General features: G+C 35.2%; 1 protein-coding gene across 1 annotated transcript in view; it reads left to right on the top strand.

Annotated features, from left to right (window-relative positions):
* The window catches only part of LOC128984471 (uncharacterized), a 33537-nt gene extending 32293 nt beyond the window's left edge, over positions 1 to 1244 (top strand). Inside the window, exon 6 of the mRNA XM_054403793.1 lies at positions 1203 to 1244. Coding sequence (XP_054259768.1) covers positions 1203 to 1244 — 42 coding nt within the window. The remainder of the gene's footprint in view (positions 1 to 1202) is intronic.
* The last annotated feature ends 15624 nt before the right edge of the window (positions 1245 to 16868 follow it).

Below are 16868 nucleotides of genomic sequence, written 5' to 3'. Positions count from 1 at the left end.
CAGGTTGAAGTTCGTTCGCTACGCTCACTCACCTTTTGTTTGCAAATTAGCTGCTGTCATAAATAAAAAATAGTGCTGCACCCTGTTGGTAAACCTATTAACTTTTTAATGCTATTTAACATCACAGAATCAAATTGTTTAGTTGAACCAGCTGTTAAGATTCTTTAATTCCATTTAAATATGAGTACTCATAAGGTTAACATGGGAAACTCCAGACCCACTGGGGCGGAGCCCTTTTAACGGATCTGCACCAAACTTCACACAAACCATCCTTGAATAATACTTAATAATGCCTGAAAGTTTCATTACAATCTGTGAAGCGGTTTCGGAGTCCATAACGTTCAAATATATATATATATATACATACATACATACAAACTTCCTCTTTTATAGATATAGATACACTTGAGACGAAATTGTTTATAAAAATCTAAAAAATTAACTAAAAACCACATGTATTCCAAACAAACTACACTATCAATCAAGTATTATCGTGTTTGGCATATGAAAACACAATTATCAACCGCAGATTCAAAATGTTAATTTTAAAACTGATACCCCAGCTGTAACTAGCTCGACCTTGGTGCAAGGTTACGATTTTTGTTACAACGTAAGCATGTAGCCTAGCCACGCGCGATTGGTTGAGCAACACAGCTGATCTCGTCCACGTCATCGGAGCGGTTTTCGAGAAGATGACGCGCGCCAAGATAAAACACCTCGGGTCACCTCGGAGCTTCTAGAACAAGCTTCCAGCCACATCAAGCAGGTGGTGCTAGTGGACATTCATCCAGTGCGGGTCATAAACATAAACAGACTCTGTCACGGACCCGAAATTAAACATGCTTTTATTAATATTAATACAGGGTGATTCTAAATTATTGTTACACTTTTGAAACTCTATGAATGAAAAAATATACAATTTTTAATCAATCACTGGGTAAAGATCTATTGAAAGAGGAGATTCTGAAGTTTTGTTTGACACCACTTGTATAAGTATAGTTGCAAAATTAGCAACTATAGACATTTTAAATTTTAAGTACGATTTAAAATTAACTACACACTTTTACTTCTCTGGATCTCAAAACTCCATATTTTGGCAACCTAAATCGCCCAATCTTGCGCCTTTTGGTTTTTTTTAAAGAACGTCTAGAGACAAGCTTACAACTCTATAAATTCTCTGTGTGTCCCTTCTGGCCTTACAGCACACATCTGAGACCGTCGACTTTGTATCACAGCAAAAATAAATCTTGTATCGAGAAAAGTGCTCCTGCGAATTTGGGGCGACTTGAATCATTGAATAGATGTGTGCTGTAAAGCCAGAAGGGACACACAGAGAATTTATAGTTAGCCATAATGTTGTAAATCTTTTATCGCCTTCTATTGTGTAAATTCCTTTTTACGCCGCGAGTTTAAATCGTGTATTAATTAAAAATCGTAGTTAAATCTAAAAATGTCTGTAGTAGCTAATTTTGTAATTATGTTTACCAAAGTGGTGTCAAACAAAACTTTAGAATCTCCTCTTTGAATTGATTCTCCTCCCGTGATGATAGATTGTATAGTTTTTCGTTTATAGAATTGCAAAAGTGTAACAATAATTTAGAATTACCCTGTATATTAAATGGAACTGTCAAAAACGTCCAAAACATCTAGACGGGGTGACGTTATTCGTTTATGTTTATGATCCATTACAATTACTGTTCTAATACTCGTGAGTGCTTCCGGGTTTTATTCAGAAAATTTGAGTTTTCGACTATGTGCGGGATTAAAACGGTATACGAAAGTGATGTTTTATTTGTTCTATTTGTTTGATTTTGCGGATAAAAGACCAACCATATCACCATAACGAAGAATACTCGGGATAGTACCTCTGCATTTTTCATCATATTCATACAGGATGAAACGATTTTATTGATGGCTTGGTGAGCGGGATCTATGCCTTTGGAATTTGTTACTTATTTTGCAAGGGAACAATACAAACCCTGATCTTGTTGTCTTGTAACTACAGATTAGGTCGACTTACTGCTAGGTATCAGCATACTTGACAGCCAGATGACAAATAGCGAAACAATATAGCGAACACAGCTGTAGCATAACTACATTAGTTAAATTATTGTGAATTTTCAGAGAATTTCTTATATAGAGAATGAGCTATTATCGTAGGTGTTATGGTAAGACCTAAACCCAGGACCGAGTTACTTTTTTCGTTTTGGGGCCCAAGAGGCAAAAAACAACATCTGTTCAAATTCATTTATAATATGTAAATATTCTGATTTTGATGAAATTCTGTACCGACGTGAAAATGTACGTTTATTCGAACGAGTTCGCAAACCAGCATGATCGGACTATGGGAATGAGGGTGTATGGGGTTTTTTGGGACAAAAAATGGGGTTTCTCAATTTTAACGCCCTAAACATTCTAAATAATTTTGTAGAGCTTAAACAAATCAAATAATGCAGTGCAGTACTTACACGCGTTATAATGCGCTTAATGGTTAAAGAAGAAATTCCAAAATTCTGTAAATTGTAAATTTCCATGCTATTCTTACGGAGAAAAATACAACTGTTTGCTTAATAAGTTTAATAAGTTTAATATAAGTTTGTTTATTTATGGACATATTTTGATCAAATTTGAAAAATGTATCACTCCATACAAAAATATCACACTTTCACTTAAAAACACTATTACGTTCCCAGTAGCAGCAAATCTAAGTGCTCATTAAAACTAATGTTGTTTGAATAGGAAATAAATCTGGCAATTCTAAGCGAATATTTTTTGTGAAAATCCAACCTCGCCAACGGACCTGCTTATTCTGCAGGTTTGCTGCGGCGGGGTATTTTTTTCATTGTGATTTATCAGTATTGGCTATGTTTGTGTACTTATAATATAATCTTATGTTTTAGCTATTCTTTCGCCTGAGGAAGGAATCATTCCAGATCCCCCAAACGTCTTGAAAACGTCGTTTTGTACTAATTGTGGTGGAGCATGTCTGCAATATAACCCCATTAATAACATTTTAACCATAGATAACTCATACTCCCTTGTGTTGTCTGTGGAAACTTTGTTAACCATTCTGAATATAATAAGTAGCCTATAGTTAGAATGATTAATTAATAGTATAGAGCTTAATAAATGAATACTGTTCCTACGCTTACGCGTATTTCAACAGACTTTATCAAATAAAACACTCTAATATAAGAGTTTTGAAACGATAATTGTTTTCGACATCAAACTAAAACAATATTCTTGATTACCGAGAAACAGCTTGAGTCTATTTAGATTAGTTTGACAAATAAGAATACACACAACGGAAACCTAGCTTGTTATGTGGTGTTGGTGGAGATCTTCCATTAAACTCGAGTGTAGGAGCGCTGGCGACCCGGCTTATCGAACTCGTAAATTAAGGGGTCATTAGAGTGTCGAGGCGAGTGGAGAAGACTACCTGACATAAGCCTATTCTCCCCAACAGTACTATACCGGGTATTTCGCTGGGAGAAAGGGGTGGTCGAGTAAAGAGGGGTGGAAGAAGGAGAGAGAGGGTGAATGTGAGCTGTGGCGAGAGGAGAACAACACGAGAGCGTGGCCGTGTGTTGTATGCACTACAAGTAGATGCAAAGTAGTTTCTAAACAGAAAACAGAGCTTCCAAGAAAGTATCTATTGATTGGCGTTTGAAAGTTAATACTAATGCTAAAATTATAGATCTTTTTTTGTTATATAATTTTAAAAATATATGTGTAGCCTATGAAGCGTATATATACAAAAATATTCTTACCTACAGTTGGATTTTTTAGCTAGAAGCAGTTAAGGTGTGGTGGAATATCTTTGAAGATGAACCTATTTAGCTGTAGTACGATAATGTGTTTATATGGTGTGTCAAATTTTGAGGTTAAATCAAAACAAACAAACTGGCATTTTGGCAATTAATAATTAAGCATTTAGAGGCCGTTTTGTATTACTTACGAAAGAATTGCCATTTAAGATCAAATGAAATGATTTAGTATATTTCATTGTTTAATTTATGCTTGCTTCCTTGGCCTATTGTATAATGTTATCCTGTTTGTATGAGGTGAACTTATTTGATTAGTGATTGCATTAATGAATTATCAGCAATACAATTAGCTGTTAATTATAATTTAAATGGGTCAAAACGTGAGTCTATAAAGGTTCATCTCGTCATCTCTAAGAGTATTTAATTCTGATCTCTAGCATGAAACCCAAAAGGCGAGTCTATGTTTAGATGTTAAGATATTTCAAAACTAGACGTAAATCATAATTACTGTATGTCCCAACGGTTATTTTATGTGTATCCCAGTCACAGCAACCATATTATTCTATTAATATAATGATCGAAATTAATAAACTTATGCAAGAAGATTCAATATTTTAATACTAACTCATATAATTAACTATTATCAAAGCAACCATCACCTATAATTTGGCGGAAATAATTAAGTATCAACTTATTCATTAGCTGATTTGGAATTAGGAATCACGTCTCTATTTCACAGTAGGCCTTAATATTCTATACTGTATATTGCCAAGTAGTTATATAAAAGTAGGCTAGAGTAAGTTTAAAGTATATTTAACTATTGTCAATTCCAAGAATTATTGTGTCGGTTTGTTTGTTTTTATTTAACCTCAAAATTTGACAGGTCTGAACCAGCGAACACAGAATGGTCTGAACCACTGAGCTAAAATTATAACTGGAGGTAGCACTGAATGTCAAAGATGCGTGTCGCCAGCCGCCATGTTTGCGTGAGGTGTGAGTTATAAAGAAGCCATGTTATTGGATGAAAAAACTCACTGCTATACAGACCTAGTTATAGAAGCCATGTCATTGGTTAAAAAAACTCACTGCTATACCAACCTAACAAAATCAGCGACACGCTCTTGACAGACTTCTGCCATGGCAGTGCTACCTCCAGTTATAATTTTAGCTCAGTGGTCTGAACACATGATCACACTACTGCCAAATAGGTTCATCTTCAAAGATATTCCACCACACCTTAACTGCTTCTAGCTAAAAAAATCCAACTGTACTTGTTATAGGACTTTATTAAAGAACCTGGGCAGCATTAGTACATTGGCAATCGAAACATCATTATATACCGTACTGATATTATAACGCTGTAAGTGTGTGTGTTCGTTATTTGTTTAGGACTCAATCAAGAAATGACTCGAATTGGGTTTGAAATTTCGCATGATGATAGATCATTTTATAGGCTTATTATTATTCCTATTTGTGTAACTAGTGGGCGAAGTGGCGCATTGTTGCACACGAGAGAAATGTTTACGCGTGTTCCGTGGGCGAGTGTTGAAAGTTTATCGAGTGCGGCAGAGGTAGTTTGCACTCGTGTTACACATTATATTTTCCCTACAAATCATATAAATAGTTAGTCCTTCAAACATTTTTTTTAGGTTAAGTTAAATCCAAACATCGAACGAAATGGGAAACACTGCACCTTCTGATCGTAGTCGTAAGGCTGTGGTTTCCTAGACGCGTAATTTAGGGTCGCCGGAAGACTGCCCCCCGGAAAACTACCCCCCCAAGCAGGTTCCTACGTCATATTGACGTCAGAGACTGGGGGGGTAGTTTTCCAGTCACGGACACTCAAATTTAGTTGTCAAACAGTTCTAATCTAACCTAACCTAACCAACCAAACTTGCTGTAACATTTCAAAAATCTGTTTTATATTCACCATACGCATTTTCTATTATCCAACGGAATTACTCGAATTAAAATTAAAATTACATGGCATGATTTGTCTAGGGGGGGTAGTATTCCAGTCGCGGACACGGCTTCCATATTGGTTAGTTAGCAGATTTTGTGTCGTCACGTTTCACCTGGGGGGGTAGTTTTCCGGGGGATAGTTTTCCGCATCCCCTAATAGATGTGCCGCAGGGCTTTTGTCCAGGTCCCAAAATGCAGCTGCCGTGAGTGGTTTCCTAGACTGCGTACAATACACATGGTCGGTGCGTAAAATAAGTTCACGGGAGAGATAACTAGTGGCTACTATGATGTTATACGATGATTTAGATAATGAAATGTATACTTTGGTCAGTTTCGAAGAAGCGTAAGCAGTGAAAAGTACATGATTAGGAAATGTACGTGGCCCTCGCGGAAGTTTAAACCGTAATATTAAAGCAAACATGTCAATTTAAAATGTAAAAAATAAATTGTAATTAAACCTCTCCAACTTTGCTTTAACTGTTATTATATTTAGGCCTACCTATTCGGAATTTACCGAATTTACGAAATACTGTAGTATATTATTTACGAGTATAACTGCAATAAGCATTTCATACTTACGCCAGCCCCGTAAGAAGGACGGGTACTCTGCTAGTAATTAATATACTGTAGGATTATTACTAAGATGTTCAGGGGTTCTTAAAATAATTATGGGGGCTCTTATATTTGGGAGTTGGTGTTGTGCTGGCTTGAAAAGAATATTTGTCAACATTAGGTTTATTTACAAATTACAAATTATAAGGACAAATTAAGTGTAGGGAACATTTAATAAGGGAATTAAATATTAAAATTACACATAATGGGGAAATTAACACTACCTAACGAATGATAAGAATGTAATACTATAAAAATTTTAATTGTATGAACAACGTACTTCCATAATATGTCATTTCAACAGACAAATTCAATCTTATAATAAAATAACGTACTCCCGCCGCAGTAAACCTGCAGACTAAGCTAATTTTCGCTTACCTAGCAAGATTTACACAAAAATATTCCCTTAAAACTGTCTAATGATAGTGATTTAATGATTACCTAAGTTTGCTGCTAAAGTGATAGTAAAGAGGTGTGTTTGCTGGTTAAAATGTCGATAGCTTGGTATGAAATAAACAAATTTCCCCGATTAGTATCCGTCAATGAACAAGCAAACTACAACAGTTGATAAAAAAAAAAAAATAACAAAGAGTAATATTTACTTTACCATTTTTATTGAATTTTATCTCCCCGTTAGGCGTACAACCAACGCTTTGTGGTACTAAATGATTTTTTTTTATAAGCCCTACAAAATGGTTTAGAAAGAAATAGAAAAACTGTATGTTTTAGGGTCAAAAATGGGAAATGCCTATTTTATTATTTAACGAAAGTTTACACGTTTATACCACATTTCATCAACATCAGATTATATTTGCTTGAGTTATCGTGCTGACGGACATATATCTAAATACCCCCGCCGCAGCAAACCTGCCGTCTAAGCGAATTTCCATTTGGCCAAATTGATTTTCAATTGATCTATTTAAATAACATTAGGTTTAACGAGTACCTAGGTTTGCTGCTACAAGGAAACTAATAAAGTAGTGTGTTTTTAGTAAAATATTGATAGCTTACTATGAAATAAATAAATTTGCCAAGTTTGATCAAAATATATCCATAAACAAGCAAACTACAACATTTTACAATATTCTCCATAAGAATAACATGGGAATTTTAAATTTACAATTTTTTTAGTTTTCTCCGTAACCAATAACCGTACAAAAACACTTAGATATACTGAATTGTTTGTTTTTTTAAGCTCTTTAAGAAGGTTTAGAGAAAAATTGGGAAATTTTGTGTTTTGAGGGTAAAAAGTGAGAAAAACCAATTTTTACCCCATAAAACCCCCCATAAAACCCTGTTCCCATGGTCCGATCATGCTGGATCGCGAACTCATTCAAGTTTATCCCGCCTTACACCTTCAAACCAAATTTCATCAAAATCGGATAAAAATTACTCAAGTTATCGTGTTCACGGACACATATATCTATCTATATATTAATAGGCAAGCATGTTTCTTTAAAACCTTTTTTCTCAGCTCGTGTGAATCGTAGGGAAAATCTACGCATACCGTTGGAAAGCTATTTTCCTGTAGGTGTGCAGAATCCCTTTATAAATTTAAATAGGCTCAAAGATAAGCACAAAAAATGAGTTTAAAAAATTGAAAAAATTAACATGGATCTTATGCGTTGCTATGCTGGTTACGAAATAACAACGAAATATAAACAGAAAATCAAAACAAATGGAGGAAACTCCAATCACATGTTTTATTTACAGTGTGGGGTGAAAATAGATAAGTGAGTACATTACATATTTTTGGTCGAGTTTCGACCACTGGACGACCTCTCGTACTTATTTAATACGCAAGCAGGATTTTTGTGACAATTACTCCTCCTAAACTACTGAACCGATTGACATGTTTTTGGTGTCATTGGAAAGATCGTAACGTGAAGTTGTGCAGGAAACTTTCTTTTTAGGTAAATAATTAGAGAGTGAGGCCCTGGGGCCCTTTAAAGTTTCGTATTTCTCCATAAGGATAACATGGGAGATAATTTTTATTTACAGAAACATATGTTTGTTACTTGAAAATAGTCAAAGTCTACTACACAATAATTGCTGTTTGTTATGACTGTTAATGTATACTAAATTTCAATCAGGGATTGTGTTCCTTAAAGTTTACTTCTAATGGATCTTACTACTTTATTTTAATGCTGGGAATAGTAAAATTTAGTTGAGAATAAGTTACCATATATTTAGAAAACTTTACTATAATAATTTATGTATTTAAAATCACAATTCTTTGACATTATTAATTCATTAGAAACGAAACAGCTGATCGACAATTCAAACAAAACATCTACTTCATGTGGATAATGTTGTTACACAGACAAGTTTTATTTTTTAACCAATGACTTGATTCTTTTTTACTTGTGGGTGTATTTTGAGTTTGCAGTTATGAAAGCACCAAGCCAAGTAACTTTTATCTAATTTTCTTTATAAACTAACAGTATTAATTAATTACCACATGAACTTGACAAGTTAGGTAATTAATTGTCAGTATGCCAAGGGAAATAAGAGTGGGTCCTCGAAAACAGACGAAGGCAAAAACACCCATCTAGAAAATCCAACTGGGTTTTTAAATATAGAGGTCAGTGGATTTCCAAGACACAGATTAGACTAATAAAAGGGGGCAGTGGTTTTTTTGATGAGGAATATTAACACATCAAAAAGGGCCTCATTATTGACACAAGGCTTCGTGTGATCAGAACGGTTAACAACTTAATAGAATGTAAAGTCCTAACTGGAACAAGTGAGTGGGGACATATTTTGATTTCGAGGATAAAAATTTACCCGTCTGAAACAAACTTACCTTTTATAATGGAAAGATGCTAATTTCTATTATCATTGGCATTTGCAGCACAAGCACTTTGAGCAACGCTGTTCTTACCTAGACCAATTTCAGTCATGAGCAACTATATTATATGTTGTTTTAAGTAAGGCTACATCTTTAGAGGATGTATAGCATTATAGGATACGCATATTCATCACAGAAAATTCTGTCCAGGGTAATATTCCTGAAAGTAACTGACTAAAATCGTAGTATTCATGGAAGTGCTTTTGTGATAAAAATATTGTTTTTTAATGTTTATTTTTAAAAGTGTTTTCTTCAAGCAGCATTTTATGACCCTCAAAATATGCTACATAGGCCTGTTGGTGTTATATGATGGATTTGGTTTTAAATGTGTTTTTAAAAATCTTTAAAAAATAACTACCCTATAACATAGGCTACGTGAACTTGATCACTTATTAATTTACAATACACATTATACACATTATTATTATTTATAATGCACATACAGCTAGAAAATAGCTGGACTGCTTCCCTTCTAAGGCTACGGTATATTATTGGCCTACCGAATTTAATTTTCGTCGTCGAGTCAATATAAAACACGGTGCATTTGTTTTCTAAGCTCATATGTTATTTTGCGGGGCATTGAGCCGCACAGGTTCACTAGTATATATATAAATCTATATATATATATATATACTAGCTGACCCGGCGAACTTCGTATCGCCAAAGTTATAGGTTTCCCCTAAGACAGACCGATGGAAAGAAAGTACCGTTAAGTTTAATTTTCAAGATGATCTCGTTGGCATCGCTCAATCACGTCCTGGTTGAAGTTCGTTCGCTACGCTCACTCACCTTTGGGTTGGAGCTCGTTCGCTACGCTCACTCACCTTTAGGTTGGAGCTCGTTCGCTGCGCTCACTTGCCTTCAGGTTAGCTCGTTCGCTACGCTAACTCGCCTCCAGGTTGAAGTTCGTTCGCTACGCTCACTCGCCTCCAGGTTGAAGTTCGTTCGCTACGCTCACTCACCTTTGGGTTGGAGCTCGTTCGCTACGCTCACTCACCTTTAGGTTGGAGCTCGATCGCTGCGCTCACTTGCCTTCAGGTTAGCTCGTTCGCTACGCTAACTCGCCTCCAGGTTGAAGTTCGTTCGCTACGCTCACTCACCTTTTGGTTGCAAATTAGCTGTTGTCATAAATGTAAAAGAAATAATAGTGCTGCACCCTGTTGGTAATCCTTGTAACTTTAATGCTATTGAACATCATAGAACAGAACCAACTTGTTTAATTGAAACAGCTGTTAAGATTCATTAATTCCATTTCTCATAAGGTTAACATGGGAAACTCCAGAGCCACTGGGGCGGAGCCCTTTTAAGAATTTCGAAACGGGAAATAGTTTACTTTCTATTCGCATACCTACAGAATTTACACACCAAATTTCATAACGATCGGTGAAGTCGTTCCGGAGGAGTTTGCAGACAAACACTGTGACACGAGAATTTTATATATTAGATCTATATATATATATATATATATATATATACATATATAAAAAATTGAACGAATGGTGTTTTTGGCCTCTGGGGACATTAAAATGAAAAAGTAAATCGGTCCCGGGCCTAAGTCTTACCATGAGACCTACGGTAATAGCTACTTCCCTATAGGGAAATTCGCTAAAATGTGGACGGGTGGTGTTTTTGGCTGTTATGACCCTTCAAAACGAAAAAGTAAATCGGTCCTGGGAGTCTTACAACGAGATCTCCAGTAATAGCCAATAGCCTATACCTTTGAATAGAAAATTCGCTTAACAAACTGATCAATCTGTACGGAAACAATAGAAACAAATCAATAGGCATCATTAAACTATTCATCCAAACCCGCGTGATCTTCCAGAGACCGCTCATATATAACTAATTTTTGTTTCAAGGCAAAGCACAAGAAAATTCACAACCGAATGTTGTATATGCAACACTAGTTACTAGGCCTGCTTATTGTTTTAAATTTAATCATCATTATTTAAATACTTTAATTATTAAAGATACTTTTATTGTGAACTCAACAAGGTATATAAAACTATTTATTGTTCTTATGAATTTGATTGACTAAATAGATGATAAATTATATAAAACAATATTCACAATAACAAATATACCAGGGGTGCCCACAAGGGGGGGTTGTGACGCAGACTGCGTCATTGAAATTCTTGGGGGGGGCTCAAAAAATTCAAATGGGGGGGGGGTGGCTAAAGCTAATTGCAACAGTGTTCAACGTGACGACAATCCAAAATATATTACGAAGTCGCCAGATAGAAAGTAGATTAATTAATGACAATAGTTATTTTATTGAATTAAATTAGTTAAAATTGGATTTTAGGTTGGCTTTGGATTCGTGAAAGTTATTATTAAAGATAAGCAAGAATAAGAGGGAGCGCACGGGAATCACGGGATGGCTCAACTGCTGTGAGCTATGATAGAATGATAGATGTGGTACAGTACAGACACGTCCAGCTACACCACGACTTAGCACAGAACGCTTTGTTGACATAAAGCTCATTAAAATACAATCAAGTAGCATAGGCTACACTACTTTACACTATTGTGTAGATTCTCGATTACCTGAGTTAATAGGGTGAGGGGGGGAGGTAATGAAAAATACGGTTAATCCAATATAGTATAAAAACAGATGACAAACTCATTAAAATGCTGTAAACAGCCATTAACGTCCCGATTTGCATTTTTATAAACGTAATTCAATATTGCACAATCATTATTATTGTGCAGTAACATTATTATTGTAAATTTCAAATCATTTATCTTGGTTCAGTTTTACAAACGGCAACGTTTAAAATTGTAGCTAACTCAAACTCAACTAATCACTAGCCAAACATTGCATTGCTATAAATAACGTAAATATATTAAAGGGACCTTTAGAAAGTGTTATAAGGTACTGCTCATGATAGACGGATAGGCTACCGATAGATGCTGTATCACAGCATAGGAATTGATACATAAGTAATACAAAAGTGTAAAATTATATTTAGAGATAATTAAAACACTCTTAAAAAAGAATGTAACGAGAACAATCTTGTTATTCTTTTTCTTTGTTCTTATGTTCTTTAATAGGTTTCTTTTCAATTCATACACTAATTCAACAAGTCGCCATATTTAGGCCTACTCATTGGGCAATCACAGCCTTACTAAAGTTACCATGGTTAGGTACTAATCACAGTTTACTAAGCATTATATCGTCATCATTCCCCAGCTGTTGTATCTGGAATCTGTTGTAACATAGTGCACAACAGACAGAAGTGTAAAACGGAGCAGACGATTGACGATTGTTGGCGCAAGCGTTGTTTCCATTTCATTTTCATCAAAGGAGCTGTGATGTTTCTAAAGGGAGGGAGAGGGGATCGTTATATCGAGAAAGACGCAGACAATTCGTTAAGCAGAGGTTACGAACGCTATCTGGCAATAAAAAATTCCTTAAATTGAGGTGACTTATAAAACTCTAATTTTATTTACAGTATATAGAAAGATAAGTTTTCCAGTCCTGTACAACACTGATTTACGGTCTTTTCCCTGTAATCAAAATTCAAGTAGGCCTACAACTTGATACACACAGAATCTCCGGTTCCCGACCTGGATGATGGCTAGTTATTTAATTTAATTTACAGTTACATAGTACCCGTGGTGATAAATCAAACCCGTTATGTAAGCCAAAGCCACATGGTTATTAATCTCACTTGGTTTTGGATTTGCTTACAAACGTGATCGGAAATGGTTAGGGCCTACCACGATTACTAGAAAAAACCTACACAGTATTCGTAAACAACATTTATGTAAACATATCAATGACGGCTAGGAAAAGGAATCTTTATCAAAACAGCTGTTCGCAATTTCATATATGATGTGTTCTCTTCTCTTAACAGATTATTAGTATTTCAGAAATTAATGACGTATATAGTAAACATGGAGAAAATAAACTAGAAAAATCAAACAAAATTGGGTTTTTGATCGTCCGTTATTTTATTTCCAAAATAGTAAGGCCATATTTTAATGGCTATGAGGACTCTCTCGCCAATCCGATGGATACAATTAAACCATTAGAATCATAATCGGTACTCTAATTTTCTTTAGAGTATGCTGCATAAAATGCCTTCTGGGCCGTGACAGACGGACATAAATTGAGATAAGACATTTTTCAACTTCTTCAATGTATAAAACATAAATAACCCAATATATGTATAATTCTGAGCAATGTACAGACAAAACTATAACTTAATTTATATAGATTAACTGGGTTTGAATTTTATATATCTAAAAAAAAATTAATAAAACTTCTTTTATAAGTTTAAAAATAGTGCTGGGCGGGGGAATAGTGTTTCTCATTTGTTGTGTACATCATTTATGGTTGTGGGGGGGGGGGGCTGTTGCTCAATTGGGGGGGGGGGGTGCGTCATGAGTCTAGGGGGGGATGGGCACCCCTGAATATACAATAATAATGAAGTGATAATAAAATTCCCAAAAAAAAACACAGCTAAGTTTTTGGTTTTTATTGTAAAATAAAACAGTGCACTAAGGGAGTAGAAAATATAAAGGCTAGAAACAACTATGTATTATAAACTATTTGGCAATTTCCTGAGCCGTCCATATATTACTCATGCTTAAGTTTGATTTAAGACGGAAATAGCTAGCTCATTTCCTGAATCGTCTTTATGCTATTACTCTAGTGATTCAAAGAATTGGCTGCAATACATTTTGTTTAACTTAATATCTCAACAATAAGAATTCAATTCTAGGAAGGTCACTATCCCATCAGTTGCCCTCTCAGTAACGGAAGTGTTTCCTCCTCAAAGCCATTGCCCTTTGCACCCCTCCCCCACCGGGGCACCAAAGTCATCCTCTTCTCTTACCCACGGGTTAGGTACTTTTTGGGGAGAGAGGTATTCTTGGGGGGAAAGCTAGTTGGTGTGCGAACTGAAGCCTAATGAAGCGTAAAAGGGTTCGACCCCGGATTAGGGCCAGAGCTCGCCAGGCTTCCGTTTCCCGATTAAAGTTGCTTTCGACTTTCGACACCTGCTCTCTCGATGGTTTCAACACACAAAAATATGTCGAATTGTGTTGATAAGTGGTTATATGCTCTCTTCCAATTACGAAAGTCGCTAGTTCGATTCGAATCTAGATCGATTCTACTAGAACACCAATTAATGTTGCACAGTAGGTCTGTAAGAAAATGCCAACGTTGGATAGTAACTAAACCTGGATTGATACCGTCCTAAACAACATTTAAAAATGCCAATGTGTTTGAAACACTTTCTGTACAACTTGTTTTCCTTTTGCGGTTCCAACTTGAACATTTTCTTGGATGACAATCGATTATGTATGCCACTAAAGGTGTGTTTTGTTGTTGCGACGTTCAACTGTTGTGTGAAGGTAATGCCAATTGACGTTTCAAGAGACAAACATGTTTACTACTTCGCTCATTGACTTGGCGATGTTTGTGTTTACTCAGGTCGCGACATCTCTACGTTATCAACTCATCAGTGAATAGTGAAGAGGTGTGTCTGTTATCAACAGCTGATTGACATTGTGACGTCACACCCAAGGTCAAGGACCGCCACTACGACGCCACTTGAACCATCCATTGAGGCTGCGATCCTGTAACGAGTTCAACAATGCAAATGGATCGCGTATATGTAAGAAATACAGAAGTGGGGTCTTCCGTTATTTGACGCCAGTAAGGTATTTACAAGCTATTGGAATTGTAAAAGAGACAGTATTTTGTTTGCAATAGTAGGCCTACTTATATGAGATAAAATTAGTATAGGTACAAAAGATACGAAACCCTTTTTGTCATAAGTTTAAAAACAGCGATTCCAAATTATTTTAGTTTCCTGGGCTCAAAAACGCACACAGCACGAGAAAAGGTGAAGGGAAGAAAATACTCATAGCTTCTCTCGTCATAAACTATAACCAAATATTATATGCAAACCAATACATAATAAAGTCGTGATATGAGCAAGGTTTTTGACACTTCTATCTTGATACGATTTAGTGTTGGGGAAGCTACTTTTAAAATGTAGCTAGCTACAACTACTGCTACATATTTCCAAAAAAGTAGCTTAGCTACAGCTACAGCTACAGTTCCGAAAAAGTAGCTAGCTACAACTACAGCTACAATAAAATGTAGCTACAGCTACAATTTTAGCTACTTTCCCAAAGACGTTACTTTTTATTCCATGCACATTAGGTAAATGTAAAATTAGTTGCAACAACATTTTTATTGAACAAACATTTAAACAAGAAATGTCAGTACCTATTCTAACATTACTAATTATGTGAGTTATGTAGTTATATAAGTTCTAACATTACTTGGAAAACAAATTATTCCTAGATTTTATTTAATTTGTTGGCGTTATAAACCTAACATTAGAACAACAGCATCAAATAGTTGGGCGTCCCATCATATTTAGTACTTATTTTTAAATATTGCATTATTTTTAAGCATCTTATATGTAAGTTTTATTAAGTTCAAAGGACATACAGTACAACCAAACTATATTTTAAAAGCTCATTTTATTTCTTTAATATAGATTCATTTATAGATGTCTTATATCAACAATTAAAGACCACTTAAACTGTAAAACGATTATTTAAAAATACTTTTTTGTGTTACAGAGCCTAGCCTATTGAAATTGGAGTTTATTGCCTTTCTTTACTTTTAATGTTAAAAACAACATTGCTATAACTTTTAACCATAGTGATAAGTTACTTGTTCTATGAATAACACTTTTCAATGTCAAGAAATCGTCCTTTATTGTCATCATGCATAGGGCAAATTGTGCTTCAACCTAGTTGGTACAGAAAACAGTATTCAGCAACTTATCCTGAAATCGGTTTTTAATTTAAACATGTTGAAATTTGTAAAGTAAACATAACATGTAGGCCTACCTGGCTGTGTAACAAGTTGGCTATAGTAGCTTTGTTCTTGCAAGGACTAAACAGATACATTCCTAATAATTGAACTTGGTATTCGTGTTAAACCATAGCATAGCCTAGGAATAGTCCAATACAAGAGCTGATAGCAGGAGCAAACTATGCTATTTTTTAAATGTAAGTTTCATGTTATATGGAGATTTTTTCGTTACAATTATCATGTAGTCTAGGCATATCTTAAATCTCATCAGGTAATTTCCTCTTTGTCAATTTAGTAAACCTTTGAAAAATCTTTGTAATCTAACCAAGGAAGGGCTTATGACGATGAACCACAATCAACAGCTGAAGCAAAGGTTGATATACCAGCTTTCTCATTATTTTAAGGTTTAGTGTTGGTTTCCATTAAAACCCTAGTTAAAACACTATCGATAGGCCTATATAACAAAGAAACTAAATTGATTACTATTTTCCCTGTCAATCACTTGCAAGCATTTAATAGCTTGTCTTGTCACTGGTACCGGTAACGTTTAAACGTCGTCTGCAACTAGCTATTTTATTTTATCTGACAGTAATCATAGAGTAGTAAGTTAAGGAAACGAGAGCTAAAAATGTGGATAACACTAATTTGATGGCCTCCATGTCCACACAACGTTGTAATAGGGAATGAAACGGCTGCAACCAGCTGTATGAAGCCAAGAAAGTAGGCCTGATTGTTTTGAAAATCTCAGTTTGAAAGATGTTGTTTCACGTAAGGTTGAGGTTATGGTAAAAATCACTATCTCAAACAATGTTAATGTAGCGAGAAAAGT

This window comes from Macrosteles quadrilineatus, unplaced genomic scaffold, assembly GCF_028750875.1.
Source record: "Macrosteles quadrilineatus isolate MER2022 unplaced genomic scaffold, UCM_ALF_1.0 Scaffold_2__2_contigs__length_208266976, whole genome shotgun sequence".
NCBI lineage: Eukaryota > Metazoa > Arthropoda > Insecta > Hemiptera > Cicadellidae > Macrosteles > Macrosteles quadrilineatus.
The sequence above is the reverse complement of the archived record's forward strand: the minus strand, read 5'-3'. Positions and strand labels throughout refer to the sequence as shown.